The sequence below is a fragment of the Muscardinus avellanarius genome, assembly GCF_963383645.1.
Source record: "Muscardinus avellanarius genome assembly, chromosome: X".
NCBI classification, from domain to species: domain Eukaryota; kingdom Metazoa; phylum Chordata; class Mammalia; order Rodentia; family Gliridae; genus Muscardinus; species Muscardinus avellanarius.
In genome coordinates this window covers 6380524-6397127 of record NC_137792.1, presented here as the reverse complement: position 1 = coordinate 6397127, position 16604 = coordinate 6380524, and the positions used below count along the sequence as shown (strand labels likewise).

The following is a 16604-nucleotide window of genomic DNA, read 5'->3' as shown; positions in this document are numbered from 1 at the left end:
AGTGTCTTCTAAATCTTAAGGACCTTCAAGAATGGTCTGGCCATTTGTCCTCTGAAGAAGGATAAGGAGACAACCTTCCCTAACTCGACCACTTGTGTTCTTTGCTAATGATGCTATATTTCGTGATCATTATAGTTTCTTCTTCCTCTTCAACTTTTATTGTTTTAATCCATCATTTGGCACTCCTTATGGGTGACCTTTTAGTTCTACTTCCATCATTCTACTTATTTTTTAAATTTTTGAAACAGGGTATTGCTAAGTTGCTGAAGCTGGCCTTGAACCTGTGATTCTCCTGTCTCAGCCTCCCAAATACCAGCATTACAGGCATGTGCCTCTGTGCATGGCTATCACTATTGTACTTATTTTTCTGCAGTGTGAGGGATGAAACCCAGGGCTTTGTGCATGATGGATAAGCACTCTGCCACTGAGCCACTCCCTGGTCATGTAACTGTGTGTATGTGTGTGTGTGTGTGTGTGTGTGTGTGTGTGTATGTATGTGTAAGTGTGTGTGATGTATCATTTTGTGTGTGTGTGATGTATCATTGTGTGTGTGTGTGTGTTTGTGTGTGTGTGTGTGTGTGTTGTTAGGGAATGAACCCAGGAGTGTTCTACCTTTGAGCTAAAACTACAGTCATTTTTCATTATTTTTATTTTGAAACAGGGTCTCATTATGTTGTGGAAGGCCTCACTAAGTTGCTAAGGCTGGCAGCAAATCTGCGATCCTCCTGTCTCAGCCTCCCAAGTACCAAAATTATACGCATGTAACACCATGCCTGGCTGTATGATTATTTTAAGTAATTTTTATATTTTATATATTACCTTTATAATCAGGTCATAAGTTCCTTGATTGCTAAGGTTATAATCCACATATATTTGTATTTTTTACCATCTTACTGTGAAGACTAAAATGCTCATGAATATATTTTGGGTGAAGGAATTAGCTAATGACATTATTGTAGACTATGTAAGATTCTTGGCCAAGCTGAACAGTTTTTTGACAGAAAAATGTTCAACTTGGGGAAATGTGGATGGGGGAGTAGGAACAGAACTGCATTTTAATTGCCCCCAAATCTGCTTGGGTTGTGCAAGTCATCTTTACAAATGACAACTAGTTTGATCTGTCCCTGAGAACTTCAGAAAGAGGAGTGAAAGAAGGTATGAGTGTGTCCAGCAGAGTGTGAGATCAGTTTGTGAATTGAGTGTCTCTCAGGCTATAGTCACTGTGTGTGTAGCAAGAAATAAACCATCTGGGAGAAGTGGACCAAGACTCAGACTGAAAGAGGATTTGTTCCTAAGGCATCACCAGGTGTATTGAGATTATCTAGAACAGTGATATTGAAATCAGTGAATTGGAGCTCAAATTCTTCCCAGCAAGGTTCTGTTGAGAGAAGCCATTTTGTTCCCAGGTGTGTGAACTTTCCATCATGGTACTTTACAGGTAGCCCGTGGGAAGCTATTTTGAAAGTTGGGGTTATAATTAGGTTGTACATCTTTTGCAAGTGGGAATGGGGAGAAATCCAAAGCAACTTTTAGCATTATAGGGAGTTGTGGCTTCAGATGGGCCCTGAACTCTGAAATAGGAGTTCTTCTTAGTTGCAAGGACAAAGTTAGTGGTGGTTGCTTTATGGTACTGAATGAACTGATGAGAGCCAGAACTCCCTTTTACAGGAAGACCTTAAATAGACTTCCTTAAATAGACTCATCAACTGAAAGCAGTATGTTTTGTCTTTTTTTCCTAAGAAAAGTGTATCTTCCCTGGCCAAGGAAATCCACTCAAGTAGTTACATGGTAGACCCAGAAAGAGAAGGCACTCATAGTTTTCAAACAAACTGCAATTAACAAAACAAAGTCAGTTGTGAGGCATCTTTCCAACTGCTTCAGAGTGCCTCATTACCATGTTTTCTGAGTATGGCCTTTCTTTCTGTACTGGGGATTGGATCCAGGGTGATTCTACCTCTGAGCTACACCCCCCAGTTTTATTTCATTTTGAAACAGAGTCTCGCAAAATTCCAGAGGCTGGTCTTGAACCAGTGATCCCCCTGTCGGCTTATCAAGTCCTGGAGTTACAGGCATAATGCCTGGCTCTTGTGAAATTACTTTGGATACTGCTTTTTGACCATCTCAAAGTGAACTCAGGTTATACAAACACTTTGCCAACATAGGTGCCTCAAATCACAGCACAATGAATCCCCCTACCTGGGGAACCTGAACCCTGCTCACTTCAATGAACAGCCCCATGATTTGGGCAAGTTATTTAATCATTCTGTGCCTCACTTTGCTCATTTGTAAAAGCCTAAATCCTGTTGACCTCATAGAGATGTTGTGAGAATTAAACAGGTTAAAGCACAGATACTAAAACTTGGCTCAGAAGCATGTCCTTTTAGGAATTTACAAATGTACATGTTATTTAAAACGTGACCCTCATCTTAAATAGTTTTCTAAAGGTGGATTCTGTCTGTAAGAAATGGATCTGTTTCGCCACAAAGGAACATCATATTCCTACGTTTTGCCTCTGGTTAACAAATGCTCTGCCACAAACAAGATCAGTTTTGGAAACAGAGACAAAGATGAAAAATACACTCAGGCGCTAGGGAGGCAGCATCTCTGTCTCCTAAGTGGTTCTGAGAGTCAACACTTACTCGATGTATTTGAGGGAGATTTTCTGCGTCTGCTTGGTGGTAACTGTGGCGATGTACATTTGTAAGGCGGCCAGCCGCAGGGCTATGTCGTATTTCAGCTCTGGCCCAAATCGCTCCTGGACCACATCGTTACAACTCTGCGAAGAGACCAGCAGAGGGCGTGTTGCGTTAGAGAATGGGCCGCTGCGCGCTGCCTTAGAGGAACAGGTGACAGGCATTTCCCTCCTGTTTTCAACCTTCACTTCAAAGGCAAGGAGGCTAAATGTGGAAACATTTCCACCCTGCTGCTTGGAACCGAGTCAGTATCTAATTGCACGCACAAACGCAGAGACCACAAAAACATTTAACATTCATCGACAAGCTGTTATTTAAATATTTAGCTTTTTGTAAAAATAATTAGGAATTTAGGTATGAAACTTCCAAACACAGGTGCTACAGCTGAACATGGGAAATAGTGATAGTGTAATACAACTTTTGAAGGTAGGCTGCCAGAGGGGTTGGAATCCTAGGTTCCAGTCCTGTCCTTCCATTAATAGAGGGTGTGACCTTGGGCCAGTTCCTTACTTGCTGGTGCCTCAGTTTCCCCTTCTGTAATTTGGCAAAATAGTGACCTCTCACCACAGGGTTGTGGGAAGGCTTTGATGAGTTGATACAATATTCTTAGAACTGTACCTATTAAGCTGGAAGCACTCTTACAGGTTAACTGCTGTTACCTTCAACAGTCTCCTCAACCTCCCCTTCCTTACAATCCAGAGAAGTTTCAGAGAGGCAGAATTAGTCAGGTGACTGGGTGCAGAAACAAGATTTACATCCACTTGCTCTGCAGTCCTGATTTTGTCAATGGCTACCTGTATATGAAACCTTATACCATTTACTTGAATGCCTGTGTGGCAGAGGTGGCGACATTCCTGCTGTATGACAGGGTCGCAGCTGGGAAGAGAATTCACAGGGCTGGAAGACGCTGGCAGAACTGGGGAAGAGAATTCACAGGGCTGGAAGACGCTGGCAGAACTGAAGCCATTATCCCTCTTGATTTTAGTTATAATAATGATAATATTAATGAAATTTGAAAATTTCCAGAATGAGGATTGCCGTTTTTGTAATAATCTGAAAATTGATGGGAATATGCCTGGAAAATGCCCTAAGATTTGTGCTGGGAATAGAACTAATTATATATAATATATACTAATATATACTAATATATACTAATATATACTTATATATATATATATATATATATATAGCTTATAAGTTAGGGGGTTGACTGTGGTATACCCCTCAGGGGTCTAGCACTAATTAGAATACTTTGCCACCTCCAACCATCCTCCACTTTCCTGTACAGCTGTGTAGGATGATTAGAAAGCACAGAGTTAATATTACTGGGAAATGGCTTAATGTCAGGACTCTGCCATTCCTACAGAGGGTTGGGCAGGCAGGCACCTCCTTGGTGCCTGCTCACTAAAGCACAAAAGAGTTCTTTTGATAAACAACTTAATAGGTATTATAGAAAATTAGGTGTAGGTATTGTATGCTAGGAAAATAAAATAAGAGTAGTGGGGGGTTGGTGGCTGGGTCAAAATAAGTTAATAGAATACCTAGTGGCCAAAATAGCAGATAAAATTAGCATTTAATTTTAGAAGTAGATACAGTATGTCTAATATTTAGTAGCTAAGATAAAAGATAGGATAAGCTGAGTTAAAGTTTATTATGTGTGATGCAGTAGTAATAGGTTTTGTGGGTCAATTTATTACAACTTAATAAAAAACAAAAAACAGGAAAAACAGATGGCTTCAAGGTTTACCTGCTACGTGGAATTCAGGTCAATGAAAAACTAGATGAAAAACAATGTATGTGTAATGTGGTTTTGAAAAACTAAATGAAAACCAAATACATATGATGTGGCTTGCTGTCATTTGTCAGATTCATGTATAAATAAAGTATATTCTAGGGCATAGACAGAGATGCCTTTCCCTTACTACTAAGCACGGCATCTATCATTCTTCAATTTCTCCGACCCTATATCTCCTTCAAGACTCCTGGACTAGCCGAGTCTGGACTCCGGCACCTGTGGCCTCAGTTTACCTCACTGGAGCAGTTTGAGGGTTCCTTGATATATACAAGCACTTTATCACAGTGCACTGGTACACTCTGTAAAGGGTGGCCATTGTTAGAGTTTGGATAAATTTAAAATGTTCCCCAGATCTCATGTGCCGGAGATAGCCATATTGGAGGCAGAACTGGGTTGCTGAGGAAGAGTCCCCGGAGGCGTGGCCAGGGATAATATGTATACTCTGGGCCCCACCCATCTGTGCATCTGGCTTTGGCACTTTCTTTCTCTCTGTTCCATTTTGCTCTCTGCTCCCTGCTATGATCCTCTAATGATTTTCAGCCCTTGCTTGAGCTGGCATAAAATGGAATATATACAAATCCGAATATGTATATACTGAAATACGATGAATACTGAATATAATGGTGCACGGTGATATGATGATATACTGAAACAAATATACCGAAATATATTTATACTCTGAAATCTCCAGATTGGAGAGCAAATAAAACCATTCTCTGTTTAAGTTTGACATGCCAGGTGTCTGCATCCCAATGGTGAGAATGCTGACCGGAACAGCTATTCCAATCTTCCGATCATTTAAATGGTTGCTACCTTCCTACTTCTAATGTGGGAATCATCCCACATCTTTTGGCGTTAGTTTGTACATCTAACTTACAGGGAATGTTGAGAGGACCAAATTAAGGAGTGCTTGAGAGTGTGCTAAAACATGTAAAGTCCTATATGACCACAAGAGATTGGTCTTAGGAAGAGTGTTCTTACTCACTGGTTAAGAGCAAAGCAGAAAACTAAATGTTGACAGGAGACATAGCACTGTTGAAGCATATTCTATACAGATGTTTACTTAGTTTGGTTATGGGGAACTGGGTTCTTGGGCTAGGAAATATTCTTAGCTCCTTTCTTACATCCGTCTTTTCCTCATTCTTTGCCTTACCTCGACCAGATTTTAAATGGAAACCTTTATCAGGATGCTTTGGACTCCTTTCCAAGGGAAGCACATTTGTAATCCCTTCATATGTTGATTTTACTAAAATGGGAACATGTAATGCTGTGTGGCTGCTGCACACAGTATTTACACTTTGCCACTTAACCCACACCATGAGAGGCACTGCACAATGCATGCTTTGTATCCACACTATGGATTCCTGTCTTTTAGCCTCTAGTTTCATGGCTGAAAATAGTCACACCCTCTTTCCATCCCTTTCTGATAAGGTCTTGGCCTTTGCTTCCCCATAAAATCTTAAGCCAATACTCCTGTTGGAAGTGGGTGGGTCTGTCGTGAGGCAGAAATTAGGGCAGTCTGAGCTAAGGCAGCCTCTGCACGAAATTCCAGGCTGCCATTTTGTTTCACTAATCTTGAGTTTACCCATTATTTCCAAGTGTTCAGGGTTGTCCATATAGACTCCAAGGGGTCAACAGTCTCAGTAGAGTCATATAGATACTCATGAGTGCTGGGAATGAAGAAGTCATTTGGCACGGTGCCAGGTACAGGCTCTTGAAGACTTTGGCCTCTGGCAAGCCAATCTGATAAATTTCTTTCTTCAGTGACTCCTATCATACAAAGAATTTGAAACAGAATTTTTGTGGAGAACTTGGAGACAAAAGCCCAAGTTCAATACTAACTAGTTGCTGTCAACTGTTAATCAAATGATCTTGGGCATGGCATTTCATCTCTTTTTGGTTTCAAATTTTTTACCTGACAAAATGGGAAAAATATCAGCAATGAACTTGAGAGTTAACAACTAATATGAAGGGTTGCTATGATGTCTATAAAATGTTTAATTAAATGAAATGTGCTTTATAAAAATGAGTCATCACCATTACTTCTAAGAGCTGTGGCTGGGACCATTTTTCTAATCCCTGTTTAGCCTGGTATTTAACAAGATTTCTAGATATATTTTAATATACTTTTATTGGTACATTGTAGTCTCACATCATAATATAGTGCAGAGTGATAGTGACATACCTGCACCCATCACTTTTTTGACAAAATGGTTAGTCATTTAATTACATTATATATCTAGTTCAGACTAATCCTGGAAAAATAGTGTGAAATATTAAATATATACATAGTATTGATCACAGTTTTATTACTCACATTATAGTTAAAAAAGTGAGAGGCAATCACTATTTTGCTAAATAGAGGTCTTTAGGCTTATAAGTAGTTCATTTATAATTAACATCTTAGGTACTGAAAAGAAAACCAATACTACTGAAGTGTTTGAAAATATTTTGGAGCTTCTTAGATCACACTCTCTTTACTAATTAGTGTAACAATCTTTATTTGTTTATTATTTTATTTTTTATGGTACTGGGGATTGAACCTAGGGGCATTATATCTTTTAGGTATACCCCCAGCTCTATTTTTTTTTTGAAACAGGGTCTCACTAAGTTGTGGAGGGCCTCACTAACTGGCTGAGGCTGGCTGCACACCTGCAATCCTCCTGCCTCAGCCTCCCAAATACTAGGATTACAAGCTTGCACTGCCATTCCCAGCTACATTTTTTAATTTGTTTTTAAATAGTTCATAGGAAAATGTCGGCATAGCCTATTATAATTATGAATTAGAACAATCCGGAGTATCAGCATTTACTGTTAATATATATGCTAAAATCTGTAAAAGATGTCAAGGTCCATTAATGACTAGGAGATTAATAGCTATTATCACTATTCAAATCTCTGTTTTCATTGTCATGCTTCATCTACTCAGTGGCGAGTGTCCTCATTAGGAGCCTGCTAAATTAAATTGATTTTGTTTTTGCGAAGTAATGTACATTGCTTCTGCTTACTCTTTCTTCTCTATGCTAATTCCATCACATCTTTTAAATATCTTAAATTCAACACAGGCACACACAGGCACTACTTGCAGACCTACTGACTTAGGCAGATAAGTTATTTCAGACACATCACACGTTCTGTGATACAGGCATTTCAAAGAAGTGTCTGAAGCAAAGAAATTTTCATTTCCTATTCTCTGTGGATGATATATAAGATGATAGTAGCTTTATTTTGGTTTCTATCACCCACATAGATGGTTATCCATCTCTCCCACTGGCTACTCCTTGAAGAGCCAGCTAATCTACCACCCACCCAAGGTAAGAAAGCAGAAATATAACTGATATTTTTCTGTTAGCCCCTGGGTAAGATCTCCAGATAGGTTTTTCTGTTCTGAGACCAGTACACCAAACATAAAAGACATGCCTTTTTGATTAAGAAAGTTCTCCATGCATTAGATCAGAGCAAACACACTTTAACCAGAATTGGGGTAGTGGTGCACCTTGTCTATGGAAGTGGTTGCCCCTCCTGGAGACAAACATGACCACATTGTTCTTTTATAAATCCAATGGGCTTCTGATGTTTAAATAGTAGAGTCAAATGGTTTTAAAGCACCATGCCACTATCAGGGTGTTTGTATAATTATGGAAAACAACCCCTGAATGTAGCTGTGTACCTGCAAATATGTATTTGCCATGAGTAAGATAATAAATGCAGCACACGGCCCAGCCCTGAGTTGTTTCTTAGCAGGAATACATGGAAGATGCAAGAATAGATCATCAGAGAATCAGACTGTTCCATGTGGTTACAACTAGGTTCCCTGGCCTGTTGGGGAACATTTCTGTCATGTAAGGTATTCAAGCGACCAGATTTAACATTTAAATAGTCCCAAACATGACTGCTTCATTGTTTGGGGGTGGGAAACACTATACTTAAAAAAAAAACACTTAATAAAAAGGGCATATGCCAAACAGGAACTGACTTATTCTGATGACTCAGGGTCACTTTCATAAACATTAATCATTCTATTGAGTTCTAAATACCACAGTTTCTTCCAAAGACTATTGAAGTGGGGAAAGTTTAAAGTGGCTTTATCCTGAACAGGTCCACTTGCTAGAATGTTCTAGTATGTTTTGCTTTTTTATTCTGACCTCATTTCTGATTTCTAGGGCTTATTGTCACTTTGTTTTTCCCCTTCTCTCCCTCTTCTTTCTTTCCTCCTTTTCTTTCTCTCTCTCCTTCTATCTATATGTAATCTATCTCTTTCTCTCTCTTTCTTTCTGTTCTATGTTTTGAGCTCAGGGACATCATATCTCCAAGTTACATCCTAGCCCTTTTTAAAAAAATTGTATTTTGAAACAGGGTTTTGTAAAATGTGCTGAGGGTCTCGCTAAGTTGCTGAGGCTGCCCTTGAATCTGGAACCCTCTTGTCTCAGCTTCCCTTACAGGCTTGCACCACCATGCTGTCTATCATTACCATTTTTGGCTTCCAATATCATCTATATTTCATTTCCCTCTTTTATCAAACTTCTTTTCCTACCCCACTTGTGAAATATAACAATTGCCAGTGTATCAACCACTCACATTTTACAAATATTCTTTTTCTTTTTCCCACTTTGTCACTTTTTGGTCTTTCTATATGGCTGCGGTAACCTTTGCCTTATACAAGCATTCCCAGTTGAGTTATTTTGCCTCATTTTTATTTTCTTTGTTTTTAGGGGGAAAGAAGTAACATGTAGTCTTACAACTTCTTTGAGTCTTTCTATTTCTAGATGTCTAAGCATCGGGTAAGTGAGTTTTTACAGTTTAATGGGATTATTATTATTTTTTGCAGTACTGGGGATGGAACCCAGGGGCATTCTATCTCCAAATACACTTCCAGCCCTATTTTTTAGTCTATACTGTAAATTTAAGTGAGAGTAGGATGAAGTTACAGAAAAATATAGAAATATCTCCAAATTATCAAATTGGATAAATTTTCTTTGAGACCACATTCCATATAGTCATTCCTGGAAGCTTCATTTTTAAGAGAATTATATCTCAAAATTAAATATCTGATAGATAGTATCTAGAAGATTTACATTTCTAGATACTAGGTCATAGTATCTAGGAAGGATACTATTCTTTTAAAATTTTGTCACCTGAAATAATTCCAGGATGATGAAATACAATAATATTTCAGAATAAACTAAGCACCAAACAAGTGAATGAGTCAATTAATAAAGAAGGGAAAACTCTTAGAGTACCATGACAATTAATAAATAAAGAGGATATAATGAAACTAGATATAATTATTAGCCATCATAACAATAATGGATACAGGAAATAATCATCAATTAATACTAAAATTAGTGTGTAAAAGTTTGATAAAGTGCAGGATACTTAAAGAGTTGCAAAGGGACTTTCCACAAATTACTTCTTCTTCATTACAAAAGGGAAAGCAGTAACTTTTGGATAAGACTATCTAAGAGTTGAAGTTAGCCTTGAAATTAAGGGGATAAACAGCCACCATGTGCTTCCTGATGAGGATATATTGTTGAAGATACACAATTATGCTGTTTTTTCCAAATTGTACAACCTCAATCTAATCATGAGAAAACATCAGAGAAACCCAAATTGAAAGATTTCTACAAAATATTTGATCAGTACTCCTCAAGACTTTCAAGGTCATGGAAGCTAAAGAAAGGCTGAGGACTTTCACTTCAAGGAGACTAGAATGAAATCCTGAAGTGGATCCTGTTCTGGAAAAAAAACTGATACAAATATTATATTTAGGGGACAGTCAGTATAATTTGGATATGGACTAAAGATAAGATAGTGGAAGGGTATTCATGTTAATTTTCTTGATTTTGCTAAGTATACAATGGTTATATATGAAGATATCCTTGTGACTAGAAAGTACATACTGTGTTTAGGAGTAAACACACAAGGTGCTGGTAACTAGCTTTTATGTGACTTAGAAAATAATTTATGTGTATGCATGTGTGCCTCTGTGTGTGTGTGTGTGTTATGAAACAGAGAGAGAGAGAGAGAGAGAGAGAGAGAGAGAGAGAGAAAGAGAGAAAGAGGAACATGTGCCTATACTAAAGTTCAAGCAAATGTGATAAAATGTTAATCATTGGTGAACCTAAGTGAAAGGTATAGGTGGCTACTCTTGCAATTTTTTCTAAGTACGAAATTACTTCAAAATAAAATGTAAAGATGAAAAGAACACCATATAATCATTGCTTTACAATTCATTGAACTAAGGATGGGGGACAACGAGAAACAAGACCCATAATTAAAGAATTTGGGAGGAGAAAACCTAATTTATCCCACAACATTCATATAAAACATGCCAAAATATTCACATACCTGAACATAGAGATACTCGAAAGCAACTGGATCTCTCCTCAACAGGTCAATTGGGTCCTTTGGGACGAAGCTAATTCGGAAAAGACACCTCATCTTATGGGAGCTGGGCCTCTGTGTCACCTGGAAGAACAGACCCATCACACAAGGACTCCTCAGGGCCATCTGACAGATGGCTGAAGGACACAGAAGCAAAGCCGGCTTCTTTGGAGTTCTTGTAGTATTCATCATGGATATGCACTCCCTGAGAACTATGTCTTATCTTATGACTTATGTTGGTTTCCCCAGAAGTGGACCCTGAGCTGAGGGTTTTTATGCAAGGCAGAGACCAGTAAGGGAAGGAGCAAGCAAGTCAGGAAAGGGGAGGGGATTACCCATTGTAGGATCATAAGAATTCATACATACATTCACATTTTACCAAATTTTATCCTGCTCAGAAACTATAATAATTGCATCACACTGATTTCAAAGAGCTAGAGCTGGTTCATTTTAGGATATTTCAATCAATCTTTTTAAGATTTGGTTATCTAGTACCAAAAAAGACATTTGAAGAATCTTTATTCAACGAAATCAGCATGACACTTTCCAATAAAGTCTATGGAGTAGACAAAAGCTGAGCAAGAAAGTATAAATAGAAAGATAAAGTTGTGGGGATTCTCATTAGACTCATAGTAACTGGATGTGTGCCCTCCTCCCCTTGGTACTCACTCCTACAAACTAAAAACTATTTACTGCAAATACTGTGACCATCCCACAGCACAAGGCAAACATAAATAGCCAGGGAGAAACTCCCTTCTCCAATTGTCTACAGTGGAAACTGGCTTGATAATCCATTCCTTTTTATAGTTTTATTGATGTACTGTAATGAAACATCATAGCGAGGTTAAATGCGATAGAAATGCACATGCATGTAGTTCTCAGTGTGTCTTCATTTGCATTCCACACTGCTCCCCCATACATGTTAATGAAATTAGTAGTGATAACCTTCATATATGGACATTATATTATTTGAACTGTTTCCTTCCTCAATTGTATTTTTCCCCTTCCAATCTATTTTCCCCCAGTCCCCTTTCACTATTCTACTTGTCTTTCCCCTCATTTATCTAAAGTCTCTTTTGTTTACTATTTTCTCTCTAGCTTCTACATAGGAGAGGACATATGACCCTTGATCTTCTAAGGCTGGCTGTGATCTCCTTTAGCAATATATCATTTAGTTCCATTAATTTTATGGCAAGTCACATAATTTTGTTCTTCTTTATGGCTGAGTAAAATTCCATTGTTTGAGTATACCACATATTTTTTATTCATAATACATTATTGGCTTCCAAAGTTTTTTCCACCCTCCTTCCCCATTCCTCTTCCAGAATTTCCCAAGATATCCTCCCAAATAAACCTTATGAATGTAAATCCCTGTCTAATTTCTGCTTCTGAGCAAACTCAGACACAGGAACTGAGCTTTTACGTGAGGGATTAAGTATATCAGTGGTTATTTCCCTGTAATGATGCATGAAATAAGTCCAAGAGTGCTTTGCCATAGGCAAAAAATTTGATCATTAGAAGAGACTTAAAATATGATAGGTAGATTTAAACTTGATAGAAATAATAGTTCAACTTTAGACAGAGGATTATAAATCAACACAAATGGCAACTTTCTAATTCATCACATCCAGTTCAATTGAATCAAGAGAACCAGGGATTATTTGTGAGACAGTGTGTGGGACACGAGCTTTTACTTATGCTATAATCAAGAAGTACTTTAGTGTAATGGTACTTTCTGCCCATCTATCTGGTGGGATCATTTTTTTGAGGGGGTGGTACTAGGAATTGAACTCAATGGTATTCTACCTCTGAGTTCCATCCCCAGTCCTTTTTAATTTTTTATTTGGAACTAGGATCTTGCTAAGTTGCTGAAGCTGGTCACCAGCTTGCAATCCTCCTGTCTCAGCCTCCCAAATATTGGGAATGCAGGCATGCACTGCCATGCCCAGCTCCTGTGGGAATATCTTGATGCTTCAGCTCCTGATATCCTTTCATGAACTCTTCTAAAGTTCTATCACCACTGAACTCCGCTATGTAAGAGGAATTTGTTGAAATCTCTCAGACATTCAACCAAAACTCTGCTTGCGTAGAATTTCAGACAAGCGAGGTGCTCTGCTGAATTCAGCAGCCACACAGTCTGCTTGTCTCCCCAGAGAACAGATGGGAGTGGCATCTTGGTAACCAGGAACTGGGACACATTGGTAGAGCATATATTTATAGCGGGCAGGACTAGGGCAGAGATTTCAAGGCTTCCTGAAATAGTCTCAAGTATGCGTTCAGAATTTAAAACAGCTCTATATGATTTTGGCTTCATTTACATAATTTCAGAAACCATTTCTTTTGAAGGATTTCAAGGGATCAGCAATCAAAACAGGTGTATAAGTCATCACAATAACATAACAGATGACTGTACAGGGATATATTCCAAATGAGTAGCCTCTGAGTTTTTGGAATGACAAATCTGTTTGGGAGACCAAGTGACAGGCTATGAAAGATCCACAAAAAGGGAACATTCCTCTTAAGGCATCAAATTCATTATGAAAACCAGTAATTCCTTCAGTAAGGACAATTGTGACACTGCTACTACATTGAAAGGATCGGAGGGAGAGGACATTCTGAGATGGCACAGACTCTGCTCTTATAAGCAGCCTCAACACTTGAGGGTATAATTTTACAGACCTGAGTAAGAGTCTCCTGTTCATGAAGCAAGAGCAGTTTGGTTCCGGCCCCTTCCGTCCTCTGTTCCAGCATGAGGGAGAAGTGCTCAATGCCTTTGATGGAGAGCTTCTCTTGAAGGGTCAAGATGACATCCTTACAGAGAAAAAATTGACATCATGAGAGGGAAATCAAGCCTGCCCTTTTCTGGAATCTGCCACGACTAGAAGGCATTACCTTCTCAGTTTTCACTCACATCTTGAAGTTAGTACCTTGGTTGATTCTGAAATTGAATGCTTTAAAAATCCCCAAAGACACAGAAATGAGGCCTTGCTTATCTTGGCCCTTTCCAGGCCTTTCAATCACCCAACATCTTTTGGGAGTTCAAAACAGATAGATAATAAGGTACATACCTGGTGGGTCAGCTTACCTAGCATGTCATGTCTTCAATTAAAAAGATTGTCAATGGATGATAGAGTGTAGTTGGTTTTAAATCTCCTTTTTATTTTTTTTTGCAGGTCTAGGGATGCAACCCAGAGGCATTTGACCTCTGAGCTACACTCCTTGCCCTAATTTTTATTCTTTAATTTGAAACAGGGTCTTACTAAGTTACGGAGGGCCTCACTTAGTAGCGGAGGCTGTCCATGAACCGTGATCCTCTGGTCTCAGCCTCCTGAATGTTGGGATTTACAAGCATGTGCCACCATGCCTGGCTTCAAATCTCCTTTTTTTCTTGTGGTAATGGGGATGGAACCCAGGGACATTCTACCTCCAAGCTACACCCCAGCTCTAGTTTTTATTCTTTATTTTTGGAAACAAAGTCTAAGTTGCGGAGGTTCTCACTAGGTAGCTGAGGCTGGCTGGGAACCTGCAATCCTCCTGTCTCAGCCTCCTAAATACTGGGATTACAAGCATGCCACACTACACCCAGTTCAAATCTCCTTCTAAGTAAAGTGGGGATTAAACCGACTCTAAAATATGGCCTGCATACCAAATCCAACCTACCACCTGGTTTTGTAAACAAAGGTTTTTTGGGTCACTGGAACGGTCATGCAATTTTCTTTATGATCTACAGCTGCTTTCTCTGCACTGTATCAACAGAGGTCAGTAGTAATCTGTGAAGCCTGAATTATTTGTTCTTTGGCCCTTTACAGAAAGAGATTGCTGGCCCCTGGCCTACCCTTCTGAAAGAGGAGTATGGTAATGGTGAAGAACGTGGGTTCTAGAGACGGTCTGGTTTCTAATCCCAGCTCTACTGCTTATTATCTGTGCAGCTTGGGCAAGGTGTTCAGTCTCAGAGTATCTTAACATTTCCCTATCTTGGTATTGGTAATTAAGCCTGAATTGAAATGGATATAAGAATTAAATGAATCCTTACATAGAAAGCATTCATTAGAACATGGTTTGGCAAACAGAGGACGCCATAATGATATATATTTATTTGAAATCTTGGGGAAATTGGAATAAGCAGAGTTTGTCAGTAATGATTTATAGGATTCAACATTTATGATCAGAAGGGTGTTCCATACACAAATACATTTATTTACTATAATGCAAAACTAATCACCTCAACCTTTACTCTTTTCATGTACTTAAGAAAGAGGAAACAATTCTTCAAGACAATTTATATTCAGATGCTAAAAATCCCATAGAGCAGAAGTTCTCCACCAGAGAAAATATTGCCCCAGAGCAACATTTGGACATTTTTAGTTGTCACAATGAGGCAAGGCTTAACTGGTTCTAGCATTGAATAGGGGCCAGGGATACTGCTAAACACTTTCTAATGAATGAGGCAGCCCCTTGGCAAAGAAGGATCTGGTTCAAAATCTCAATAGTGCCAATGAAGAGAATCTCTGGCATACATAAGGTTTTCTTTTACTGACTTTACGGATGCTTCAATTCTTCTCTGTGGCCTTTGAAACATTTCTTCAGGCCCTATTAAAACAAAACTCCCCTATCTACCCACCCAGTCCCCAAAGAAAATATTCTTCTATAGGAGTGCCTTGATTGTGTTGAATGTCATCAAAAGATTCTCTGCTTTATAATTGCTGCACAAGACCTCAGATAGAGAAAACAAAACCAGCCTTTTTGCAGCAGCATGTGCGTTAAGACCTTTTCAACTACCAGGGAGGACACTGAAAATCCATGGCTATAGTTTCTCTCTGTTAGAACTCCGTAGCAAGAATTTTGGCAATTTTTTTTATTAAACAGTGTCATACTCTTTTCATAACTGTACCATTTCTATTTTACGCCTACCAGCCAGTATCTATTGTGATAATAAGGCTGTTAGGTGCAAGATAAGATAACTTGAATTTGATGTGAACTCTGCATAGCTCCCTGCCTTCTCATTGTCATCTGCAGTCCTCAGGGAAATTGAACTCAGTATAGTGTGGGTTCTTAAATAGGCCAGAGGGAATTAACAAGAGAGTGTTCTTAAATTTATATTTGTTCCTGATAAGAAAAGCATTCAAGTCTTTATTGCTATCCTCAGATAAGAAAAGCATTCAAGTCTTTATTGCTATCCTCAGGTGGGGTAGGGGTTGCAATGGTAAGGAGTTGATCAGTTGGTAATACAGAAAAAGGCCATAGTGCTAGAGGGAGCTGTGTTAATGCAGCTCTATGGGTTAGGGTAGTGGCCAACAAATTATGGTTTATGGGTCTAAATTAACCATGCCCACTTATTCACATATTGTCTGTGCTATAACAGATTTACCTTGCCTAAAGAAAGGTGTGGCCCTTTGCTTCTATTCTTGGGAAATAGCCTCTAATGCATTAGAATGTCCTGTCTTACAGGACTACTTACGTTTATCTGGTATCCTTGGTCACACGAGAGAGTCTATGATAACAATGTTATAGTAGATAAGGGACTTGGGCCATATAATATCAGCTAGACCTCTGGAAGGTCTGGACACTAAGGTTGGGAATGCAGTCTTTTCAGTTCTGTCAAGAAAAAACTCTGGGCACTGTACTACTCAAATTTTTCATTTCTGTGACCAAAATATCTGAGAAGAACAATTTAGATGAAGAAACATTTATTTGGATCATGGTTTTAGAGGTTTAGTCCATAGTTGGCTGGT

At 38.8% G+C, this 16604-nt stretch overlaps 1 protein-coding gene across 3 annotated transcripts in view; it reads right to left on the bottom strand.

Moving 5' to 3' along the window:
- FRMPD4 (FERM and PDZ domain containing 4) overlaps positions 1-16604 on the bottom strand; it is a gene marked incomplete at both ends in the record, with an annotated part of 883159 nt that overhangs the window by 16471 nt on the left and 850084 nt on the right. For all 3 annotated transcript variants that reach the window (XM_080718734.1, XM_080718732.1, XM_080718733.1), the window contains 3 exons: positions 2640-2776; positions 10837-10956; positions 13552-13683. In XM_080718734.1, the coding sequence (XP_080574860.1) occupies positions 2640-2776; positions 10837-10956; positions 13552-13683 (389 nt within the window). The remainder of the gene's footprint in view (positions 1-2639; positions 2777-10836; positions 10957-13551; positions 13684-16604) is intronic.